Here is a 22,523-nt window from a genome sequence, read left to right as displayed (position 1 = left end):
GTTCCTGGTGCTGAAGAATTGCAGCTAGGAATTGTGACAGACAGTAAATCTAACTGATTTTGAGTTGGGAACAATATCTGTAATGAAGATTTGCATTTTTAAAGGCATGTAATTAACACCAGTATTAGCTTCTTCCTCCAGCTAAAAAGTCAAGCTGAACTACCTTTTGCTGAACTTGTGTTGGGTTTTCTAATTATTTTACTTTGCTTACACGTAGAAAGCATGCAGGTCAGCTGCTGCCCAGGTACTATTTTGAATATTGCTCATACAAATGGTTAACTTATGAGAAAGAAGCAACAGGACAAATCAGCAGATGTTCAGGAACCAATGAATGAAACAAATACACAGCTTATCTCAGGGCCTGATCTGAGACATTACTTTTAGAATGCCTGGACCTTACACTGTTTTGTAAGCAAAATCACACAGTGCATAAGGCAAGAAAAATTTTCCTTCCATAGTTTCTTCACTTCTGTTGCATTTTGTATGCACATTTAGCTAACGTACACAGTATCAAACATAAAAATGGCTTAAGTGGCCTTTATGCTCCTCCAGCCTTTAGGTGCAGAAATTCAGTGAGTTTGAACACACCGCTATGAAGGCATGAGACTCAATACAGTTATTACAACTTTTTAAACTTCACCAAATACAAAACAGAACAATATGATGGTACACAAAATACTACGCTTATAGTATGGTTTTGAACAACTTAAAAACCATCAAGAAGGCTGAGTTCCTAATTCTTGTAATTCTGTTTACTTATTATTTCTAACATTTTTTATTTTCCAGATATTCTTTCTTTAGCTGAAATCTCCTTCGGCTTGTTTACCAAGCTCAGTAACTGCCAATAGTAACAGTGAAGAATGACTTGAGCTTTCTCTGGACCAAATCCTGAGGTTTCTACTTAAAGTTTATTTGGTTCTTTGTCAGACAAAACTTCCATGAGCTTTCAGTGGTCTTTGCCTTTCAAAAGAGGAGTATAAGCCATTTTACGGGATGCAGGGTAGTCTATGTAAAGAATTCACCAAACTGTTTGCAGAGTTGAAAAGCGAGGCTAAGCATGAAAATTTTAGATGCCACTAGGGGACAGAAGATGAAGTCTCTCCTAGTCTTGTTTATGACATACGGCCCTTGAAGCATGGAAATTTTGGTTCTCTAAGTTCAAGTCCTTTACCAATGCACAAGCAAAATTAAGTATTGATTAATCTTCACTAATCATTACAGGCTGGAAAAGAAATACTTGGATGCTTCCACAGAAACTGTGTGTATTGGTGTAATCCACTTAAGCAGAGACAATATCTAAGCCATCACTGTAAACTCTCCTCATCCTGCATTCATCCTAACTTAAACCTAGAGGGATTCCTAAATAAGGATTAAATTATACTACCAGAGTCAGCAGGATTAGGATGAAAGCCTTTTCCACACTGTTCTAAAAACGCCCACAGAGCCAGCACCTGATGCTGAGCACAATGTCTTTTAAATGCATGATGTTAGACCAGGCAGCTGTTTTGATAGCTCCTAAGTTGAAGGATGCTAGGCAGTGATTCTCTACATCTAAAAGAATTTCGCCATTTTAAAATAAAAGTGAAAAAGTTAGATTGAGTTCTTCCCCTGTAGGTATTTGAATTATATCTATGGTTTCAATGGGAAAAGAATTGTATTCATTGTTTTAATGTACCAGTACATTACTTTCCCATGTACCCCGTATTTAAATGAAATGTTGCCATTAGTTTTCACATTTTGTTTATAAGAAGATACATTCTACAATTTAAATTAATCCCTGGAGGAGGAGCTATAAAAGAGTATTGTTAATATTGTTGTGACATCAATTTCTAGAATTCATTGTTTTTTTCCTACAGAAATACACAGTTCTATCATTAAAATACACACACATGATTAAAAGTCTGAAAAATAAAAATTGATTCATTGAGTCCATGAGAGTTTAGAAATATGCCAGCATGTTTTTCTCCTGTATGCTAACGAAACGGTAAAAAATCAGGAAAGAATAGCTCCCAACCTAAACTCTAGAAGGAGGAACTAAAAACAAACAAGCTAAAGGCAGAAAATAATGTTAGATCTGATATTAAATAACTTCTAAGGATTACAGAAAAATAAATTGAAACTAAGGCAACGCTACTTAAACATCCTGAGGAAAACCACACAACTGAAACAATCTGTATCCTTTTTCTTATTATTATTTCTTTTGTGTGTTCTTCCTTGCTCTAAATATTTAGAGCCATTCATCGCATTCAAATAAGCCTTATCTTCTGATTATGGACACAACTTCACTTTGCTTAGGTGAGTCAGTGGCAGCCAGAGCTTTAAATGCCCAGAAGATGCAAATTAGTTAAAAAATCTAGAGCCCCTTTCATCTTCTGCCAGCAGAGGATCTGGCCCTGGGTACTTAAGTACAGGACAGCCAAAAAAAGTACACTGTCAGGAAAAAGTCTCCATTTGCTGCTACTTTGCCAGTCCAAACTAAACTGCAACCTTTTTTTTTTTTTTTTTTTCATAAAATATGTCATGTAGACATCAAAAATATTCTTTGTGGGCAAGAGAAATTCTGCCCAACCTCACAGATACATGGAAAACAAAGGATAATGAAACAGACAAGGTCCATTTGCACACTCATTTCCCACAAGACATCTTCACTTCAGCTTGCAGAGACATTAGGTGGCAGGCCAAGAAAGTAAAATAAAAGCATCTGAGCAATGGATCTGCAGCCAAACCATTGCTTGCTGACACCAGCGCTACTGCTTCAGCTGCTGAGGCTGAGGTTAAGGTAACAACTCATCCACCCCAGACAACCAACAGCTCGACCACTGCTGCAGCCTAGTATGAAAGAAAAAAAAATATTCAGTAGGGCAACTTTGTGAAAATCTTATCTCTTCCTGCTTTAGACAACATCTTCTCTAAGATAACAAAGTGCAGAGCTATTTCAGACTCTTCGTTTCCCTTTTCCTTCATGAATAGGAGTACCTGTACCTGCTACAAAGGAGGGGGGATATTTAAAGCTCCAAACTCATGGCCAAATAGTAAGTACTTTACTTCAGACTTAACAAGTGAGTCAGCAGTCAGATTCTATTTCCTCTGCTGAAGTCAGAAAACAAATTAAGCTGACAGCAGGCATCTAATGGTGATGACATCACTGAGAGTGGAGTTATTTTCAGTCTCCACAGCACTGGTAAAGGAGAAGCATAAAAGAGAGAAAGGGAAGCCTAACTTTTTCTCATGCCTACTCCTAATATATTTCCTTTGCACCCACTCCCTCAAATTAGGTATTTTTTCCAATTGTCATTCCATGCTTGAAAGAATATATGCATTTTTCAAAGGTCTGTAACTGAATAGATTTTCTCTCTTTTTCTCTAGGGAACACCAACACCTAAGTTTAACAGCAATTTTAGCCTTGTATTAAGTGGGAACAAGTCCTCCAAATACTTTAGAATTGCACCTAAATAAAATACAGAAGAGTTTAAACCATTTGCCAAAATGTTCAAAAGTGACCTTACATGGAGTCTGTCAGTCTTTAGATGCCCAACCTATGAGCCCTGGAAAACAGTATAGAATGTAGCTCTACATCTGCAAAAATACCCCTCTCTCAAGTGTACTCCGTACTTTTAAAGAGCGGGTGAAAAAGCTTCTGCTTTTTGACAGCGCAAAGGATGTACTTTGAAGAGTTTTCAAACTTGGAAAAAATACCCTTTCTAGGACAGCAGCTGAGAGACACTATTAAGGTGCATACAAGAAGACTCAAGGGGATACAGGGAAGAGCAGGGCTTTCTGCCTGAGAAGCCTGAAGAACAAAGTGACATAAAAAATGCATGAGGCTGAGAAGCAGTAAGAAAGAAGATACAGAATGATAGGGCACCATGAATAAGGCAAAGACTAAAATGGGACAAGTGAAATAATCCAGGACAGAGTTCTGCTGAGCCACAAAGCTAAACCCAAGCAAGAAGCAGAAAGAATTGAAGGTGCAGAAATGCCAAGAGAGATGGGAGAAGTTTGGCTTTGTCAGTGAGTGATGAGACGTGAGGTTATGCGAATGTTGCAGCAACAGGACTGCTACTCCTGGCAATGGCAACAACAGGAAATGCTGAATTGCAAATACGCAGCTCCTGAAGGTACATGATTTAATGAGAAGTTGATGACTTGACACGGAGGATTTGAGAGGTTTCTTGCACAGCAAATGGGAAGGTATTAAGAGAAAGGGTTTAGGTGTGAAAAGGGGAAGGAAAGTTTTGGATGTGCCACATGCAATGAAAAGATATGTAAAAGCAAGGATGTCTGGGCAAGAAAGAGGAGGTGTGCTCAATAAGAAAATAGATGTACACAAGGTCGGTGACCACCTCAGATCCACTGGATGTATTGCAGGGAGAGCAGGCAACCTGCTTCTTCTGCCAAGTGCCAACTTGGACCTGTGTCAAAAGGAGGAAGAACACCTTGAAAGAAACACAACAACAAAGTTAAGAGAACCAGGCCTGTCTTCAGAAGATAAAATGGAGAAGAAGAAATGTACAGAGAATTAAGAGGACTGAGAAAAGGCAGTCAGAGCTGGCTGGAAGGAAATTAGTGACAGATTTCCTGCTTGTCTCCAAGGAAAAATAAACTCAGTGTGGAATGTAACCCTTTAAACAAAAGCATTGGTGCATCACTAATGTAAAAGGGGTTCCTGTGGACTGAAGTGGACAAATTTTGTAATATAGACTGGTGCTTTACAGAGCTCACAAAGGATCTCTTTGTCCTGAGACACTAATAAACCAAAAAAAATCTGCAGCAATGAAATTAATAATTAAAGAATCCTTGCAACAGACCAATACAGCACTCTCTGGAGATGGCCATCTTATTGTAATTTACACTCTCTCTTAACCAACATCATTAGTAGTGGTTCTAGAAAGCACAAAGGAATGAGACACTGAAATACTGCAGGAACACTGTCAACACTGATCAAAGCCCTCATCGTAGCTTTTGTTCAACTAGGGCAAGCAGCTCATTTGTGCACAGCAGAGGAGCATTCATTCTGGTGAAGCAGGCAAAATAACGTCATTCCTTCCTGAAAATTGTGATTTTTAAAATAGCTTCTTTGAAGTCAGACAAAGTTTCAGTTTTGCTGAAAGTGGATCAGTAGAGGAGGAATATAATCTTGGCAACTTGTTTAATCCTTTCTTCTGTCTGAAGTGATGTAATACCAAAGACTCTATTAACTTGTGGGCCCACTCATGAGCTGAAAATTTGCTTCTAACTGCAAACATTTAGCTGAAGCCATTGGAAATTTTATCTGGTTGCAACTGATGGAAGGAGACACTGAATGGCTGTTTGTTTCATTAATCTTGTATCAATGACTCCAAAAAAGAAAATATTGGCAGATGTCTAAAACTGCTTAGAGCATATCTATGGTTTATCACTATTAACACATCAGCCTCTCCAATTGATTCACTAAACATTGACACAAAAATTATTATACAGGATTAACTGGCTATTCATTTCCAAGGCACAACTGCTCTTTATATGCTCTTCAGAATTGTTTTGCTCTTTTTCTTCTTCCCTCTTTAAATAGACACCTCCTCGGCCTCCCCTTTCTGTTTCCTACCAAAATCTTATACCACCTTCCTTTTCACTTAATGCAGAATGACCAAGAAGCCTAAAATCTTCCATGACCTGCCCTTCTCCACCTTAGGGGTCTGAAGCATCTTTCTTATGAGGAGAGACTGGGAGAGCTGGGTCTGTTCAGCCTGGAGAAGAGAAGGCTGAGAGGGGATCTCATCAATGTTTTTAAATATCTCACATGTGGGTATCAAGAGGATGGGACCAGACTCTTTCCAGTGGTGCCCAGCGACAGGATGAGGGGCAACATGCACAGACTGAAGCACAGGAGATTCCATCTAAACTTGAGGAGAAACTTCTTTGCTTTGAGGGTGACAGGACACTGGAACAGGCTGCCCAGAGAGGCTATGGAGTCTCCTTCTCTGCAGACATTCAAAACCCACCTGGAGACATTCTTGTGTGATCTGCTCTGGTGAACCTGCTTTAGCAGGTGGATTGGACTAGATGATCTCCAGAGGTGCCTTCCAACCCCAACCATTCTGTGATTCTGTGTAAGGTATCTTGTCTGATCTAGTAGCAGGTCACATCCATACCACTTATTACCTTAAGCACACCATAGCTGAGAACCTTTCACAGCTCAGACTTTATAGTTTCTGACTCGCCTGTCACATACAGACCTTTTTGCAACACCAAAGCTCGAAATAAATGACCATGTCTTCACACAGCCTTCAGCTGCTCTGCCATACTGGATAAATATTCCTGCCTCCTCATCTTGCTACTCCTTTGGCAAGGTTGTGACTCTGAAGTAAGGCTTTGAGGATGTCTTTGCTCCATGAAATAGGACAAAGTGGGTCAACACAGCAGGGACAAAGCACGGTACCCATGAGGGGGACCAAGTTGTTTCAGCTAACACATTTCTCTTCACTCCTTCTAGATAATGAGCTGTTTTCCATCACATTCATGCCTCCATTTAGAAAGCACTGACTTTGTGTGACGGAAACGAGCACTCACTGTGGAACTCTGGCATCATATGGTCCTGGAATGATTGCTGGGGATCTAAAATACCCATATCCAGAGTAGGCACCTTTTCACAAGTAAATCACCCATGGAACACAAGGAAGGGTGCCAGTATGCTTTGGATTTTGCCAAGTGGTGAAGAAATACTTCAGGGTAGGTCGACCATCAGTGAAGTTTATTTTTCACAGAAGTCATATATCAAGATGTCACTGTTTAACCCAAGCTAGCAATCAAACCCACAATAGCTGCTCACTCACTCCCCCCACTCTCAGATAGGGGAGAGAATCAAAAGAGAACAGAGAAACTCATGGATTGAGATAAACACAGTTTAATAAAAAAAGAGAAAATAATAATATACTGCAACTTATATGTGTAAAATGGAAATAGAATATAAAATTAAAGATACTCAGTGCAATTCTTCACAAACTCTATCTGTGCTGAACAGCCAGTCCCAGGAAGAGAGCACCCTGGAACCAGAGGATCCTGGGAAAACAAAAACACAAAAACAAACAAACAAACAAACAAACAAACAAACAACAACAACAACAACAAAAAAAAAAAAAGGAAGCAAAAAAGCAGAAAGGCCCAGAGGTCAGCTGCCAAATGGCAGGATGGCAAAAGGCCAAACTAAAACATGCTCCTGACTGGAACTCCATCAAAACAGAGCAGAACTGGAACAGGTTTCCACTTCCCTAGCCAGAAAACCCAGCTCTCATTAAATATGAAGCATGATGCTAATGGCATGGAATATTCCTATTGATCAGTCTGGATGTCAGTCAAGGTCTATCCCATCTATGCCCGCCTTCCCAGCTGCCTCACACCTGTGGGCACTCAGAAAGACTTTGGCTCCCAGACAACAGCTAAGATAACAGTAAGCTCTTATATCCTCTTTGTTCCAACTTACAAACACTGGAAAGTTACTTGAAGAAAAACATTAACCCTGTCCCAGGGTATTATATTCTTGTTCTCAAACTCAATTCAAACAACTGTGCTAGCTACAAAAAAAAGAAAAGCTTCTAACTGCATGAAGAAAATTAACCCACTTTCAGTCAAACGAGCACACAACGAATAGAAGGGAGTGTGAACCCAGCATGTACCTGAACTATGAGGGGGCAAGGGCTCAGGGCAGGAATTGCCCAGCTGCACTGGGAACAGCAGACATAATACAGAGAGATGAGGAAAATACTACATGCATACAGCCTGTTGTACAACCTGCACAATTATGATCCTTTGTGATTTACATTTGATGATACAACAAGTTTTATTGATCACTGGCAAACACGGGCATGGCCACAAACCTGGGCCCCCCTCTAAATGCTACTGCTTGGTTCTCCACAGTGGAAAAGGCAAGACACAAATGTGAGATGTTGGAGGAAGAGCGAGTGAACTGTCTTGAGAGAATACGTAGATCTTTCAAATCAGTAGAGGTAGCAACCTATACTTTTAGGTCTGATCACTTCAACAGCAAGTATTTCAGAAAAGACCAGCAGACTGCTGGGAATGAGGATCAGGTGTTGTCAAGCAGGATAAAGGGAAACTGTTAGCTCAATCAGGAGAATCCTGTTGAGTGTAATTAAGGGTCAGGAAAGAGAAAGTAAAGGTTTCTAGATTTAAAAGGGATTCTTGGCTAAGAGACACTGGATAACCTTTAAAGGGAAGCAAAGAGTAAGATTAACATTAGATTCCAAGGAGACCTAGGGACAGGGGAGGACATTGAAACTATTTAATTGGGGGAGCATAAAATTCAGGAAATTGAGGTAGTAAGGTTAGATCCCAAGAAAACTAGATAAACTGGGCTTTGCTTATCAGTAGTCTCTTTAATTCAGACTTAATTTGACAACAATCATAGAAAGGTATGTAACCTTTAAAGTCCTAGGTCTGGGGGAGGAGACAGGTAGGGTGTATATAATGCTATAGTCTCCTCTATGGCTGGTGTGTTTTATAGCACTGACTTCTGAAGGTGACAGGTTTGTTATTGCTATACGATCTTGTATAATATAATTTCACATTCTACCTCTATCACCTTTGTATTTTTTCTTCTGTTTTTGTGAACTTAGGTTGTGTTGTAAGTAACCCATGAGAACCCCAGCCCTCTGAGACATCCTTTTTCATACTCTACTGTTTCCTTTTTGTTTCAAAATATCACAATCTGCAATTCTGATCCACTGTTCCAGGGTGACAACTTGTGTTCAGTATTTGATAGCAGGTTTCCATGTAAGATTTCAAAGCTCAGCAAAAGGTTTCTCATACTCCGCAGTGAACAGGATGATCTTTGTCACTCAGAAGATAAATCTGAGCTATCCATATGTACAGAAACACTAAAATGAGAACATATGTTGGAGACAGGTATGCTGTAATTAGACCATATTTTATTGAACTCCAGGTTTCCACTCAGGATATAGAAACCACAGGCACAATATTTCCTGCTAGTACAGTGACCACAGATAAAACTCAGAGCAGTAATACCATTGAGCCTGATCCATTATGCTTTACTCTTTCAGTGCAGTTTTGTGTAAACATACATACATCCAGAATAGCTAGAGTTTTAAGTGGTGAGTCAGACACCATATCTCTAATACATGTAGGATTTAGAAGTATTCTTATTATCATTATCATGTTTTTTACTACACTTGCAGGATCAGAACTTCAAAGAAGAGCCTGCCAGAGGAAATTGTAGGAAATGTTTGCATTCCTGTATGATTCCATCATGCAGGAGTCTGCAATAGTGAAAATACCCTTCAGCAGATGTTTGAAAGGTCAGGTTACGTCTTAATACACAACAGACATTAATTTCAGTCCTTCCCTTTTTAATTATCCCTTATAACTCTCTTTAACCCTGGTTCGTATAGCAAATCATGTTGGTGTCTCTGCTATGACAACTTACACCAGCTGGAAACTTCTTGCAGCACTTTCTCTCGCTCCCTGGTCTTCGTCAGCTCTCCAAACATCAATGAAACCATCCTTTCAATATCCCAATGAGGTTAACGAGATGTTCTTCATATTTGCAACTAAAGCACGCAGCAACCAGTTCTAATTAGCACAAAGGCTTCCTTAGTCTATTTGGGCAGGATGTATTTACGTTTCTCCAATCAAGGCCTCTTCACACTTTTGAAAACATCATTAAGCAAGAATAAGTCTCCTTAGTTGAAACATCTATATTAAGTGACTCTACTAAATTACACAATTGTCCTTTGTGATTTGCTATGAATTAAATCCAGGTGTCTTACAAATAAGAGACTCTCTGCATCTACTAGCTATACAAATAAATTGTGTTGATTTTTTTTAACTCCTTGGAGGTTTTTCTCATGTAAATTTGGACAGTAACTTCTGTCTATTTTCTTGTGCATTAAATCAAATTATACACTTCAATACTATGGTTGTAATATTTGAAACTGAATTTCACTCCTTTTCATATTCTATTCATTTTAACCCAGAAAATACTGCATTATAATGCACACCTAATAAACTGCTAAACCTTCTAGATGAGTGTCAGATTATTTTCCGATGCCCTAAGCAGTTTGCTTTGGTTTTCCCCCTTTTTATTTGTATTTTAATGCAAGTTCAAGCTCCCACATATTATTCTGATAGTAATATTAGCAAACTAATCATGTTTTATTCTCATTAACTGATTTCTGGGCTATGACTATGGTGATTTACAAACTCTGTCATGAATTCTGCCTTAATTGCAAAGAGTAAGCAGGTACTACTTCAAACCTAGGCAAAGCATTTGGTACCACCTGCCATAAGCAAGCTTCCCAAATTTCTATTTGCACATCAAGATGCCTTCTGTGAGGAAAGACAGGTAAGTCCTATTAACCTGAAGTCTCCTTTTCAACAAGGTGACATTTTAGTGAGATTTGTAAGAAGTGAGATCAAAAAATGGTGCCACTTGTGAAGTCCACCTAATTCACATGAGGGCAGTTTAACAGGATTTTATACAGCACTGTCATTTCAGTGCCATATGCTACCCCTTCCCTAAAGACCAAATTTTCCAGTGCAATGCCTGTAAAACATCTGTTTGGATGCAATACGATTGCAACCACTTATGCAAAGGTGAAATCAACCCCCACAAGCAAGTCTGGCGACAGACAGTTATTAGTGGTGACTACAGTCAAGTGGTGATGGCTGTGCCTAGAGGGAAAGAGGGTGAAAGCAAAGGTCTTCTGCCACGGGTGAAAGCATGATCTTGCTTCACCCTGAGACAAAGGGAATGAAAAATAGGAGCTGCTGTCCTGAGGCAAAATATCTTCAGTATCTTACTTCTCACAGGGATGACAACCTAACTCTGAGCTTAGCGGGATCTGAAAGTCAGAATCCCCTGCACCTCCAAGAGATTAACTGTTGTGTTTCTCTTCCCTGTGGAGACAATTTACAGATTATTTTCTTGCCCTGAAGTCTGTTCTTGCATAGTAGCTTCTATTAAAATCCTGATGCAGCTTTCTCCATTATAAAAGTTAAACGTGTGGTAATACTCAAACCCCCAAACAATGAAATGGCATGCTTCTGCCTACCCTCTGCACTCCAGTGCCTGAGAAAAGGTCAGCTTTCTATTGTTTGCAGCCCTCTTATAAGCTAGTGCATAAGATCTTTGCCCTTGTTTTTTCTGGATTCGTAGCATACATACAGGGAGGGACAAAAGATGACCAACATACAAAATGTAGGGACACTAACTGAAATGTGACACCTACTCTCCTTCTAAAAGAGTTTTTAATTCAAACAAATAATTTGGAATAGGTACCTATGGCAGGAAAGGACTAGATGACTATGAAAGGAAGAGATCATGGATTTTTTTATTTAGAGGAAGTCTTATCATATAAAAAGAGATTGCTTGAACCAGGTTAAATGCAAGCTTAGGTTTCTGGGTTTTTTTTACTCTTGCAGTTGCCACCTTTCAGGTGCTCGGGTTCTTTTCCCTAACGGCATGTCTCAGATGTATGTACCTGACTGTGTAGTTGATGCAGGTACAAATGCATTAGCTTTGATAACATAAAGTGAATTATCCCTGCAAGGGAATAGAAACTGTTGTTTCCAGAGGCATGGAAGGAATTTTTTTTTTTTTTAATTATGGACTTTACATGAACTCAAGGATTTTTTTTAAAGTCTCAATTTGTGTGTCAAACACATAACATACAACTGCTGTGAATATGAGTTTTCTATTTAATATTCCAGCAGACGGTCTGAGACTGAAGTGACCTGGTGTTGATCAGACTACAAAAAATTATTCCTTGCTATTAATGTTACACTATTAAGCATAGAGACTGCCAAGCACTACTGAATTATCTGTTTTCTATTACCTTCTTCTAAATGTCACACCAATAGCTGGACAGAGTTTCGCAAATTGCCTGTTTTTGAAGGACACATCCCTGATCTCTCTTCAACCCTTAACTCAACTTTTATAGAGTTAGTTGCCTTTTTTTTTTTTTTTTTTGCAGACAGCAGGAGGTAAAAAGGGTAGGGTTAGTTTTCACATAGATCTATTCCCTCTTATAACTCACCAAGTGGCAGCACAAGCAATTGCACCATTTTAAAAGAGAAGCTGATGCAAGGGCCAGCCTGAACAGCAGTGAGCAAGAGGAGGACACAGCTGCTTCTCCTGGCAGTGGTGATGGCTTCAAGTGATCATTCAGCTATGACCTTTTACTCCAGATATGGAAGCCTCTCTAGTACTAGCTGAAGTCCAATTCATTATAAGCAACTGCCTATCCACTCCTTTGTACCTCTTTGTAGATTGGTATTCACACTTATGTCAATATAAAGTACTATCAAAAATGCTGCCAAGCAGAAACAGAAGTAGCCTGTGTGCATACACACACACACACACACATTTTTAATTACTAGCACTCATGCCATTCCTCCCACCCCCCAAACCCCTCCAAATATTAAAAGAATGCTAACTTTTATCACAGATGGAGCAAAGCACGTGACCTGTCAAAATCTAAAAATGCTTTGGGACAGCGAGGCTGTTGAAAATGAAGTGGCCTTCTCAAAGAGTTTTGAAAAATTTGGCTTTGACAGCAAGACGCCCAAAACCAGCACCCATCTCCAGTTGCTGGTTTAACATTTCTCCTCCATCAGCCAAGCCATCTGAAGTTGCAATGGGATGAGTGTTTATTAAAGTGCTTAACATTTCAAGAGAATGGTGTAAGACCGCATACGCTAGTGGATGTCAGTATATGTTTAACTCAGCTGTTTGTGAGCCCCACCTCAAATCCTGTGTTCAGTTTTGGGCCCCTCACTATAGGAAAGACATTGAGGTGCTAGAGAGAGTTCAGAGAAGGGTGATGAGGTAGGTGAAGGGTCTGGAACACAAGTCTGATGAGGAGCAGCTGATGGAACTGAGGCTGTTTAGCCTGGAGAAAAGGAGGCTGAGGGGAGACCTGATCACTCTCTACAACTACCTGAAAGGAGTTTGTAGCATGGAGGGTGTTGGTCTCCTGAGCAGCAAGTGATAGGACAAGAGAAGATGGCCTCAAGTTGTGCCAGGGGAGGTTCAGATTGGATATAAGGAAAAAATTCTTCATGGAAGGGGTTGTCAGGCACTGGAACAGGCTGCCCAGGGAAGTGGTGGAGTCACCATCCCTGGAGGGGTTTAAAAGGTGTTTAGACGAGGTTCTTAGGGACATGGTTTAATGCTAAAGTTAGGTTAGGTTATGATTGGCCTCGATGATCCTGAGGGTCTCTTCCAACCTAAATGATTCTATGATTCTAAGATAAGAGCTGTTTTCAGAACCTGTGGGGTTTTTTTTGACATCTTTATCTTCATGTCTCTTGGCCTGCAGAAGTATGACTTTCCTGCTTCCAGGCAACTCTTACTCATGCAGTCCAACCACTATGTAAATAGTATTGCTCCCAAAACAAATTCCTGCATCTCAATTCTTCTCCCTCTTTGCCTAATGATATTCTGCACAACACTATGCCTTCTGCCCTGTATTCACTTGCCTCCCAGGTTCTCCATCTGCTCTGCTGTTTATGCAAACAAACTTTTCATCTCTCCATTGGGACCGGCCTGACTGAACCTCGCAGCAGCAGCAGTGCTGGGGGGGAAACCCCACACGGGCTCTTCGTATCAAGAGCCGCTGTCGCCCTTCAGCCCAGCGGGCCTGCTCGCCACCGCAGCACTGGGCAAAACCGGCTGAGGCTGGATAGCGGCGAAGTACGGACGGATCTCACCCCGGGAGCCCCGGCCCCGCACCGGCCCGGCTGCCTGCGGTCACCTGGGGCTTCCCCCACCCGCCGGCCGTAGGCGGCGGCATAACCGCGCCCGTGACTGACCCGGTCCATCCAGACTCTCGCCCGCGGCTAAACTCGGCTCGGCACGGGTCCGCTCCGCCGTGCGCGGCTGCTGCCTCCCGCTGAGCCGGGCGTGCCTCACTGCCCCCACCCCCGGGGCCCAGCCTAGCCCGGCCCGGCTCGGCGAGCCGCCCCGCTCCGCCTGGCGGCCCGGCGCAGCACCTGCGGGCGGTGAGGGCCGCGGCGGCAGCGGACCCGCCCGGCCGTGGCGCGCGCAGGCGCCATCAGGCGGGCAGGTACGGGCCGGGCGCCATGTTGTGAGCGGAAGCCAGGCCCGAGCGGCGGGCTGGGGGGAGGGCGGAAGCGCGGCCCCGCCTGGCAGCGGGGAGGGGGCGGGAGGAGGGACGGACGGACGGCGGTAGCGGGCAGCAGTCGCCGCTAGAGCCAGCCGGAGTGTCCCGCGTCCTTCGGAGGGCTCGCTGTCTGCCTCGCCTCCCCCGCCTCGCCGCCGGGGTGCGGGAAAGCGGAGAGCGGAGGCTGCGGGAGCCGGGCGGGGAAGATGCCCCTGGCGCAGCTGGCGGACCCGTGGCAGAAGATGGCTGTGGAGAGCACAGCCGAAAGCAGCACCGAGGTATGGGGCGAGCGGGGGGGTGCTGCGGGGAAAGTTGTGAAGAGGCGGCGGGACCCGGGCTCCCACCGGCGGCGCCGCTCAAGGGACGGGCAGAGTTTCCCTTCGCGGGCGGGGGACCGGGAGGAGCCGGGGGACAGTGGCCCGGCGCGGGGACGGGGCGCTGCGGGGCGCCGAGCCCCCGGGTCGCTCGGGGTGAACGTTGGCGCCTGCCGGCCGGCCCCGACGCGCCGCTTCCTCTCCGGGGCACTGACTCACGGCCGGGACCGGCCGGGACTCCCCCGCGCCGGGACTCGGGGCGTGTTTCACGGGACAGGGCTGCTCCCGGCTCGCTCCCTCCCCTTCCGCCCCCTTCTCCGGGAGGGAGTAACCTGCTTCTGCGGCGGCCGACTCGGGCGCTTTTGTTCCAGCGCGGTGTCTGGTTACTGTCACGGCGAGTTTTCCTTCCCGGGGCGGCCCCGCCGCCTCCGCCAGCACGGCCCGGGGGGGCCGAGGCCTGGCCTCACCTTGCCCGGTGCCCTCGCTTTGCCGCGGCTCTCCCCACGGTGGCCAAGGGCCATCCCCGCCCGGGTACCGCTGTTCCCTTATCTAAGCACGATGGGGTTGTCTCTGCAGTTTCGCAAGCGTTTGGGAAACCGCAGGGACGTTTCGCATGGGTGAAGCTGTGTGCTTGGTGGCCTTTCTGGGAACATCCCTGGGAGGGAGAGCAGTGTGGTTTCCCGCTGTCGGTAGCGGGGAGTTCGTGTTATGCTGCTGCCCTTGTTAGGCAAGACGCGTGTCAGCTTTCTTAGGCTGAGATAATGAGGGTGACTGGAACTTAGATTCACCGAAGCCGTAGATGCCTTCAGTTACTTTCATTTTTTCCTACAGTGTACTACTGTGTTGGTTTGGATCTATGTAAATACTACACCTACATAATCAGTTGTGTTTGCTCCGTGATTCCCTCGTAGCCCACAATGTATATGCTAGTTTGCGACCAGACTCCCCATCTGAAAAGAAGTAGCTTCCTCTGACAGTGCAGCTTCTACCTGAATTTGCTCCAGCTGATATGCAGCCAGGCTGCTTCAAGTGATGCTGAATATGAATGGTATGGACTCAGGCCAGTTTACAACAATTATTCACAAGGTTAGGACTTATTCCTAAGTGAGTGGAGCAAAGAGGAACTGATGCAAAGTTTCTGCAGTAACAGATGTATCTGTCCTTTTAATATGTCTTGTCTTCTTTCTTCTTAAAGTGACTGCAGTTTTGATCTGACAGGCAGATCTGTCTTAAATTCTTGCCAGTTACTGTAGTTGCTTTTAAATTCTTGCCAGTTATTTACCGATTTCTAAAGTGGTGATCTTAGATGAGGTTTTGTTTGTTTGTTTTGTTGTTTTTTTTTTTTTATGGAGAGTAACTACAGTAGTAGTGTAATGCTTGAGGGCAGAGGAGAAGTTGGTGGGGAGATGTTTCTGCAAGACCACTTAGACTGATGATTTAGAGAAGATATCTTTACTGTTACTTTAGTATTCCATGCTCGCTACATATAGTCTATGTAACTTCAATAATGGCATATATGCTGGAAAGGTAGCAAAAGAAATTACATGATTTGGAATGTGTGTGTGTGTGTGCACAGTTGATTTTACTTTATTTGTTTTAGGGTATTTCTGATGTTATTTGTTTTTAAACTGCTGTCATAAACTTCTTGAAACAAGTGTATTTTACCTCTTACTAAAAAAATAATTAAACACTTACACTGGCATAAGTCTACAACAGTTTATCACCGAAAAATCTTCTAGGACCACTAATAAAACATGAAACAGCAATGAACTGACAAGTTTGCACTCTAAGGCCCTAGTCTAGAATAAACACTCAGTTCTTGAAAAGACCAGACTGTACCTGTAGAAGCTTCTCAGGTGACCCTTAAAAGGTAAACTGAGAAACATTGCTTACCTGAAATGAGTTGTTAACTTATCTATTTTCACTAAAATATCTTTTCTGTAAGTCAAACACATAAACAAATGACCTAAATACATAACTTATATTTTAAATTTGCATGAGTTGTGTTTTTCTGTAGCATAGCAATATACTAATACCAAACCCTATCCTGCAATAGTATCCTTGCGCAAAAGTACTTTTTACATCCACCTGGAAACTCATTCTGATTTCAGTCATAGTTTGATACTAATAATATCTTTAGCTATAATACTAAGTGAGATTAAAAGTTTCTGCTAACCTCTCAGACTTGCTGACTCAGTTCTTGTAACATTGCGTGATCCATATGAAATTACAGATTAAGCTTTAAAACTCAGCTCAGTTTTCTTGTCCTAAAAACTTGGTTTTAACTGGATTACTTTTTCATTTGTTTCCACTTGCAGTCCTGCATTTGGTTTTATACTGTTACCATTGAGGAGGTGATTTGTTGTGATGTGTGAGCAAATTTAGTAGGAGGAATAGAATACCTTTACGTTAGAATACCATTACATTGGAATACAGTATAGTTAATAAGCATGTGTTTGTTTTTCATGGTAAGAATGTTCCTGTTGTTTCAAGTTGTCTGCTTTCAAGAAAATGAAGTATTCTATGTGAATGCCTAAATAACTAGCCTTTGATGTGTACTCCCAGCAGTGCATATTAATGCCGACTGGAGCAGAATGAATAGTTATAGCAGTGAAATTTTGGACACCAGTATGTTGAAAGAGATGGCCATCATAAGGAGATACCATTTGTTAGACTTTCTGGGAAACATTTGTGCCATCTATCTTTAGGAGTTTTAATTTAGGTGCTCTAAATTGGCTGTGGAGAAAGTTCATTTTTTTCCGCTGCTCTTGACAGGGAATTTATGATCACCTATTTAGGTGTCAAAATAGATGGTATGAACCCCCTTTTGCAGAATTCCTTGGTTTATCATCTGTATCCAGAATTATTTGAACCTTGCATGAGACAAGAGGTGCTAGCATTTAAAGGTTATGATAATGCTTTAGAGAATCTGGTATAATGTAATTTTTGCTTTGTAATTTAATTCTGATGTCCATATGACAATTTCTGTCAATGTACACCTTTGGTGTGCAATCTGAAATTTATCAGATGTCTTGCCACCTGTAGCCATGAAGCTATGGTTGTGATTGTCTTTACATTCTGTACCAGTCTGTGTAATCGGTGTTGTATCTATGTTCCACAGGCACAAAGGCTGTATTTACAGTAATTTCTGGTATGGCCCACACAGGTAAACAATTCAAAGCCAAAATGGAATCACCCAAATGGGCTGGTCTGTGTGGATTTTGATGACTATCTGTCATCTTTCCATTATAGGCAGAATTATCTCCAGCACTCGGCTATCACTTCTCAAACTGATCTGCTGTCAGTACAGTGCATTCTGAAGTCTGGGTTTTTCGCAGATTTGTGGAGTGACATTATCTTACAATGGGTTAAAAGTGGCAATTCGCCATCTAGTTCTCATTTAAATAAATAGTTCACTTTGTATTCCATAAACTACTGTGATAGACAGATAACATGCTACGTATGTGTAAATACTGTCTTGAGAAACATATCACCTGCATGGAAGATGTTTAGGTGTGCAGAATTTTTTTCATCAGCTTTTTCAGATCCTTAATGGTGCAATTTTACCTTTACTGTTTCTTAGTTAATACATTCCTACTATGTCATGCTGTCTGCTGGGTGGGGTGGGAGGGAGCAGGTGCTTTACTCTGCTGAATTCAGTACCTTCATGCAGTATCACATGTGCTCCACAGCTCTTGGTTTCCTCGTGAAAGGTGTTAATTTTGACTTCTTGAGGCATTCCTTTAGTTTTTTTAATGACATCAGCACTTCTTAGCTTGTTATTGTTTTGTTCAGTATAGCATGGGTAATATTTCTTGCCACAGCTGCGACATCTAACGCAAAGCAGATATAAGCAGACTGACACATTTAAAGGCATGTCTGTAGTGTTTGGATTGGTTTTGATCTGTCATAGTAACTGCAGTTTTTTGACATTTGAAATGCTTGATTTAGATTCACAATGATACATAGACTAAGGTGAGCATTTAATTATTTCTGCACATCAGAAATATTAGCTTTATGAGTTGATTTATCCTGGCAGTGGGCAGATCTATCAACTGTAAGAACTCATTCAAGATACCGGTTTTGAGTTGTGGTTTATTGTGGTGTTTGGTTTTGGAGGGTTTTGTGTTTTGTTGTGGAGGTTTTTTTTGTTTTGAATTGGGCTTTTTTTGTTTCTTTGGTTTTGTTTTGTTTTGGTTTTTTTGTGGTGGTTGTTTTGTTTTTTGTTATTTGTTTGTTTGTATTTTTTCTAAATAAAATTCATAGTCATATTCCGATAGTGAAACTTTTAAGCAGTTTTTCAGGCAACAGTAAAACCTTGTAATATTTTTTTCATTCTTGGTGACTTTCAAGGGAATAATTTAATCAGTAAAACCCAGTAAGTTAGAATATCTTAAGGGAATTTTTAAATTTAGACAAGCTGAAGTGTTTGATCACTGCCAGTATTGTGCTATATGCTTGCATACGTGATACTGTGCTACTTATTCTCTCCTTAGTCTCTGAAATAAGGTTAAACGCCTCATGTATTGGAAACAGAGGGAGAAAAAAGTCCTGTGTAGCAGATGGGAAAATGAGGTTCAACAGCTTAGTGAGTTCATGTAGCATAATTCATGGGGTCTGTTCTAGAGCTAGGAGGTGAACTCTGATTTTGAGGGACCTACTCCAGTGGCTCAACCACAAAGTTAACTGCTAGCTCATTCTTATCACTAACAGTTACCATATGTTCTCTTTGATGTAAGGAACCCCCTGTGGTATGCCTAATGCTCTACTTGACTCTTTTTGAAGGAAATGTGCTGCCTTGAAAAAAAAAAAAAAAAAGTGAAACAATCAATTGTGTAAAAAGTAGCATGTCTTCTAAATACATTATTATTACCTAGGTTTGTTTTCTGACACAATTTCTAAGGCTCCATTTAACTAAATTAATTACATTTCCATTTAAGATTTAATTTCAAGCATTAATTTATTGGACCATGCTTATGTATATACAGAAGCTGTGGAGAAATTGTGTTTTATTGTGATTTTAAATGTCCAACAAAACACAGCTTGGAAAAATAAAATCTTCTTTGTCCTGCAGGCTTAAAAGGTGATAGTTTCAGCCTGTAATCAGATCATGTTTAATATTATTTGTATTATTCCTTACAAAACATGGTTGCCAAAATTAGTTACTGTTAGAACTTACATGTTAATTTTTTTTTTTTTCACTTAAAAGAAAGTCTTTCTCCTTCTGTCTTCCAGCAGTTGACATTTGTTGTGTAGTCACCTTGGAAATCCTGAATTTTAGGAAATGGCGAAGTTGTTCCACAGCTTCGTCTCTCAGAAGAATTTATTAAAATAGCTAAATGACAATAAACGAGTACTGCTTTAGTTGACTTCAGTATTAAATTTCAACCTTTGTCATTTATCATGCGAAGAGATTCTAAGAAACCAACTGATGTCTGAAAACCTGTGTCTGCATTGTAAGGAACTGCAGCCTTGCTGGGCCCCTTGGCTGCCCCCGACTCCTGGGGCAAGGACCTGGCACATTCTCCCTTGCGTGTGCCCTGGTCCCCTTGAGAAGGAGCCCAGCCCGGCGCAGGGCGTTACGGTAGGCCTGGGACTGCAGAGGGCAGTGAAGGTGAAGCGTGTACCCCTACCTTCTGCAAATACAGCCTTGGTAATAAGAGTTGTATGCTGTCAGGTGCTGGAGTCACTCTTAAGATGATGTGTGTGAGCCAAGAAGGAATTTTTTTTCACATAGGCAGCAGTGATTTGATATATTGAAGTGAGCGATTTCTATATGTATGTGTCATCTTCCTTTTGGAGTAAATGAAGGGGGAAGAGATGATGTATTTGAAGGGGTTTTTTTAGTTGGTGTTTTTGTTGCTGTTCTTTTGTTGGGCTTTTTTTGTTGGTTTGTTTTTTTGTTTTGTTTTTACTGAGGCTGTTGAATTTGTGTGTAAAGTGTAATAATTTCACTTCCCTGTGTGGTTTTTTTTTTTTTTTTTCCTGAACAAATGAGCATACATGATTTGGAGCTTGTATTAGCTGCAAAAAGGGGTTGGCCAGGACAAAGATTTAATGATACTGTATGTTTGGCATTTTGGCTAATGCCTTGGCACTTTTCTGACTTTAAACTGAGTTAATTCAGAGGATTAAACTTACTGAGAACTGTAAACTCTTTTTTTTTTTTTTTAAAGTTTCCTTTTCTGACCTGTCTTGGCACAGAGCTGGACATATGCCAGTGCCAAGGAAACCACTGCAGTGGAGGAAAGGGAACTGCTTTTCTGTATTGTTAAACTATACTGAGTCATAGCAGATAAGAAAGTGATAGTGTAAAGTAGGTAGAGTTTGCAAAATCACATGGTTAAATTTGCCCAAGTATCCGAGCTTAAGGAAATAATGGCTTTGTACCTAAATGATCTGCATGTTAGTGGCCAATATTTGAGGTTGATTATCTACAGAAAAGGCAAGTTTCAATTTCTTGCTGTTTCTTTTAATACTCAGCAAAGAAAGAAGTCTGTCACCTTAGTCAATGAAGTTTAGAATAAATTATGTGCAATTAATGGAGCTTAAAGTAACAAAGTTTTATATAAAATAAATATTTGTAGTAATTTTAAGTTTCATAGAAATAAAGGCTCCTGTCTTTAGGGTTTTGTTCGTTTGTGTTTTTGTTTTTTTTTTTTTTTAATTAAGGACTTTTTAATACTTGCATGTACTATTTTTAATATAGTATATGCAAGATGTATATCTGCTATGAGAGAACACAGAATCACAGAATGTTAGGGATTGAAAGTTAAAGAAGTCTAAAATGATAGCTCATTTCTGCCACTTGCATATAATAAATTGTAATCAGATTAGGATTTAGATAAGTGCTTTGGATCAGTGTGGCTTCACAGCTCAGGAGTTAGGGCATAAGTCATTAATTCACATCCTCATAAAGCCTGGTATTTTAGTTAAGCACTGGAATACATTCTGAAAACTCCATTACTGAAGATTTAAGAAGGGGTTAGACATAAACTTCTTGTGAGCAACATTGTAGGATTAGCTGGTCATGCCTTGGTGTACTGACATAGACTGGATGACCTCTCAAGGTCCCCTCAGTCTATTTTCAACTATTTTTCTATGGACCTGCAATTTTTTTTCCTTGGAGTAGCTCATTGCTGTTTAGAATAGCAAGTTTGAACGTGTACAGTTCAGAAAGCTTTTATTGAATGTAGTTCCATGCAGCACCTTGGCATTGCTAACAGCAAATTTGTTACGAATGTTCAGTAGGAAAACTGTAGTCTGTGCTGCTTTGAAACAAGCCAGCAGCATTGTTACAGTTTTACTCAATTCAAGGATCACAGGGTTCTCGAGCTTTATCTGTCAGGTGAGAGTACCTTAAAAATACCAGAGTATAAGTGCTCTGATCTACATATGGCCAGTGTTTTAATGATTAAATAATAAATAATACTTCAAGTTCTTGTGTGTTTTGAATTACTTATTTTTTGTATCCTAAACTTTATTTCAGAAGGCTTAAATGGGGAGGGGAGGGGTAGAATCTGTTAAACCCTATAATTGTGTTTAAAAATTATTGGTTAAGTCTGGAAGTTTTGGTAGCTGAAAACTAGGAATTACTTGGGAGAAGTTTCAGACTTACTCAGGTAATTTATTTAAATTATAATTCCAAAGCATAGTTAAATCATCACCTGTGTTACTCATTGGCATGTTACAGCTTCTAGATGATGATTTTTAAATGGCATGATTCAGACATCTTATCTTGTCTGCTTATTTGTATATTCAAAACATCATCCTGTATTGATACATAGTTCATAATTCTTGATTTGTCCAATTATTAAGTGTAAGAATATAACAGTTTTTTAAATTATATTTTAGTTGGGGGGTATGGTTCTCCTAAAAAGTACCAATTACATGGAAAGCTCAATAGTTATATAACATACTGAACTCTATTAATAATGTCAAGACTGGTTACTAACTTAAATTCTCAAGCCCAGTATTAATATTTAGGAAATCTTGAGGTTAATGGCAGAAGAATTGTACCAAAAGCTGTAACTGGTATCAATTTCATGAGGGGTTTTAAAATAACTGACAA

At 40.9% G+C, this 22,523-nt stretch overlaps 2 protein-coding genes across 4 annotated transcripts in view; one reads left to right on the top strand and one right to left on the bottom strand.

The window, feature by feature from the left end:
• Positions 1-22,523, bottom strand: part of LOC309441946 (uncharacterized protein) — a 555,153-nt gene that overhangs the window by 357,417 nt on the left and 175,213 nt on the right. The window lies entirely within an intron of this gene.
• RPS6KA3 (ribosomal protein S6 kinase A3) overlaps positions 14,159-22,523 on the top strand; it is a 77,096-nt gene continuing 68,731 nt past the window's right edge. For 2 of the 3 annotated variants that reach the window (XM_082058283.1, XM_082058282.1), the window contains exon 1: positions 14,159-14,416. In XM_082058283.1, coding sequence (XP_081914409.1) covers positions 14,345-14,416 — 72 coding nt within the window. In that variant the 5' untranslated portion in view covers positions 14,159-14,344. The remainder of the gene's footprint in view (positions 14,417-22,523) is intronic. The other variant, XM_082058284.1, reaches the window with a different exon arrangement.

This window comes from Streptopelia decaocto, assembly GCF_964273445.1.
Source record: "Streptopelia decaocto genome assembly, chromosome: 1".
NCBI classification, from domain to species: Eukaryota; Metazoa; Chordata; class Aves; order Columbiformes; family Columbidae; genus Streptopelia; species Streptopelia decaocto.
Note: the sequence above shows the minus strand (reverse complement) of the source record. Positions and strands in the feature narration are given on the sequence as shown.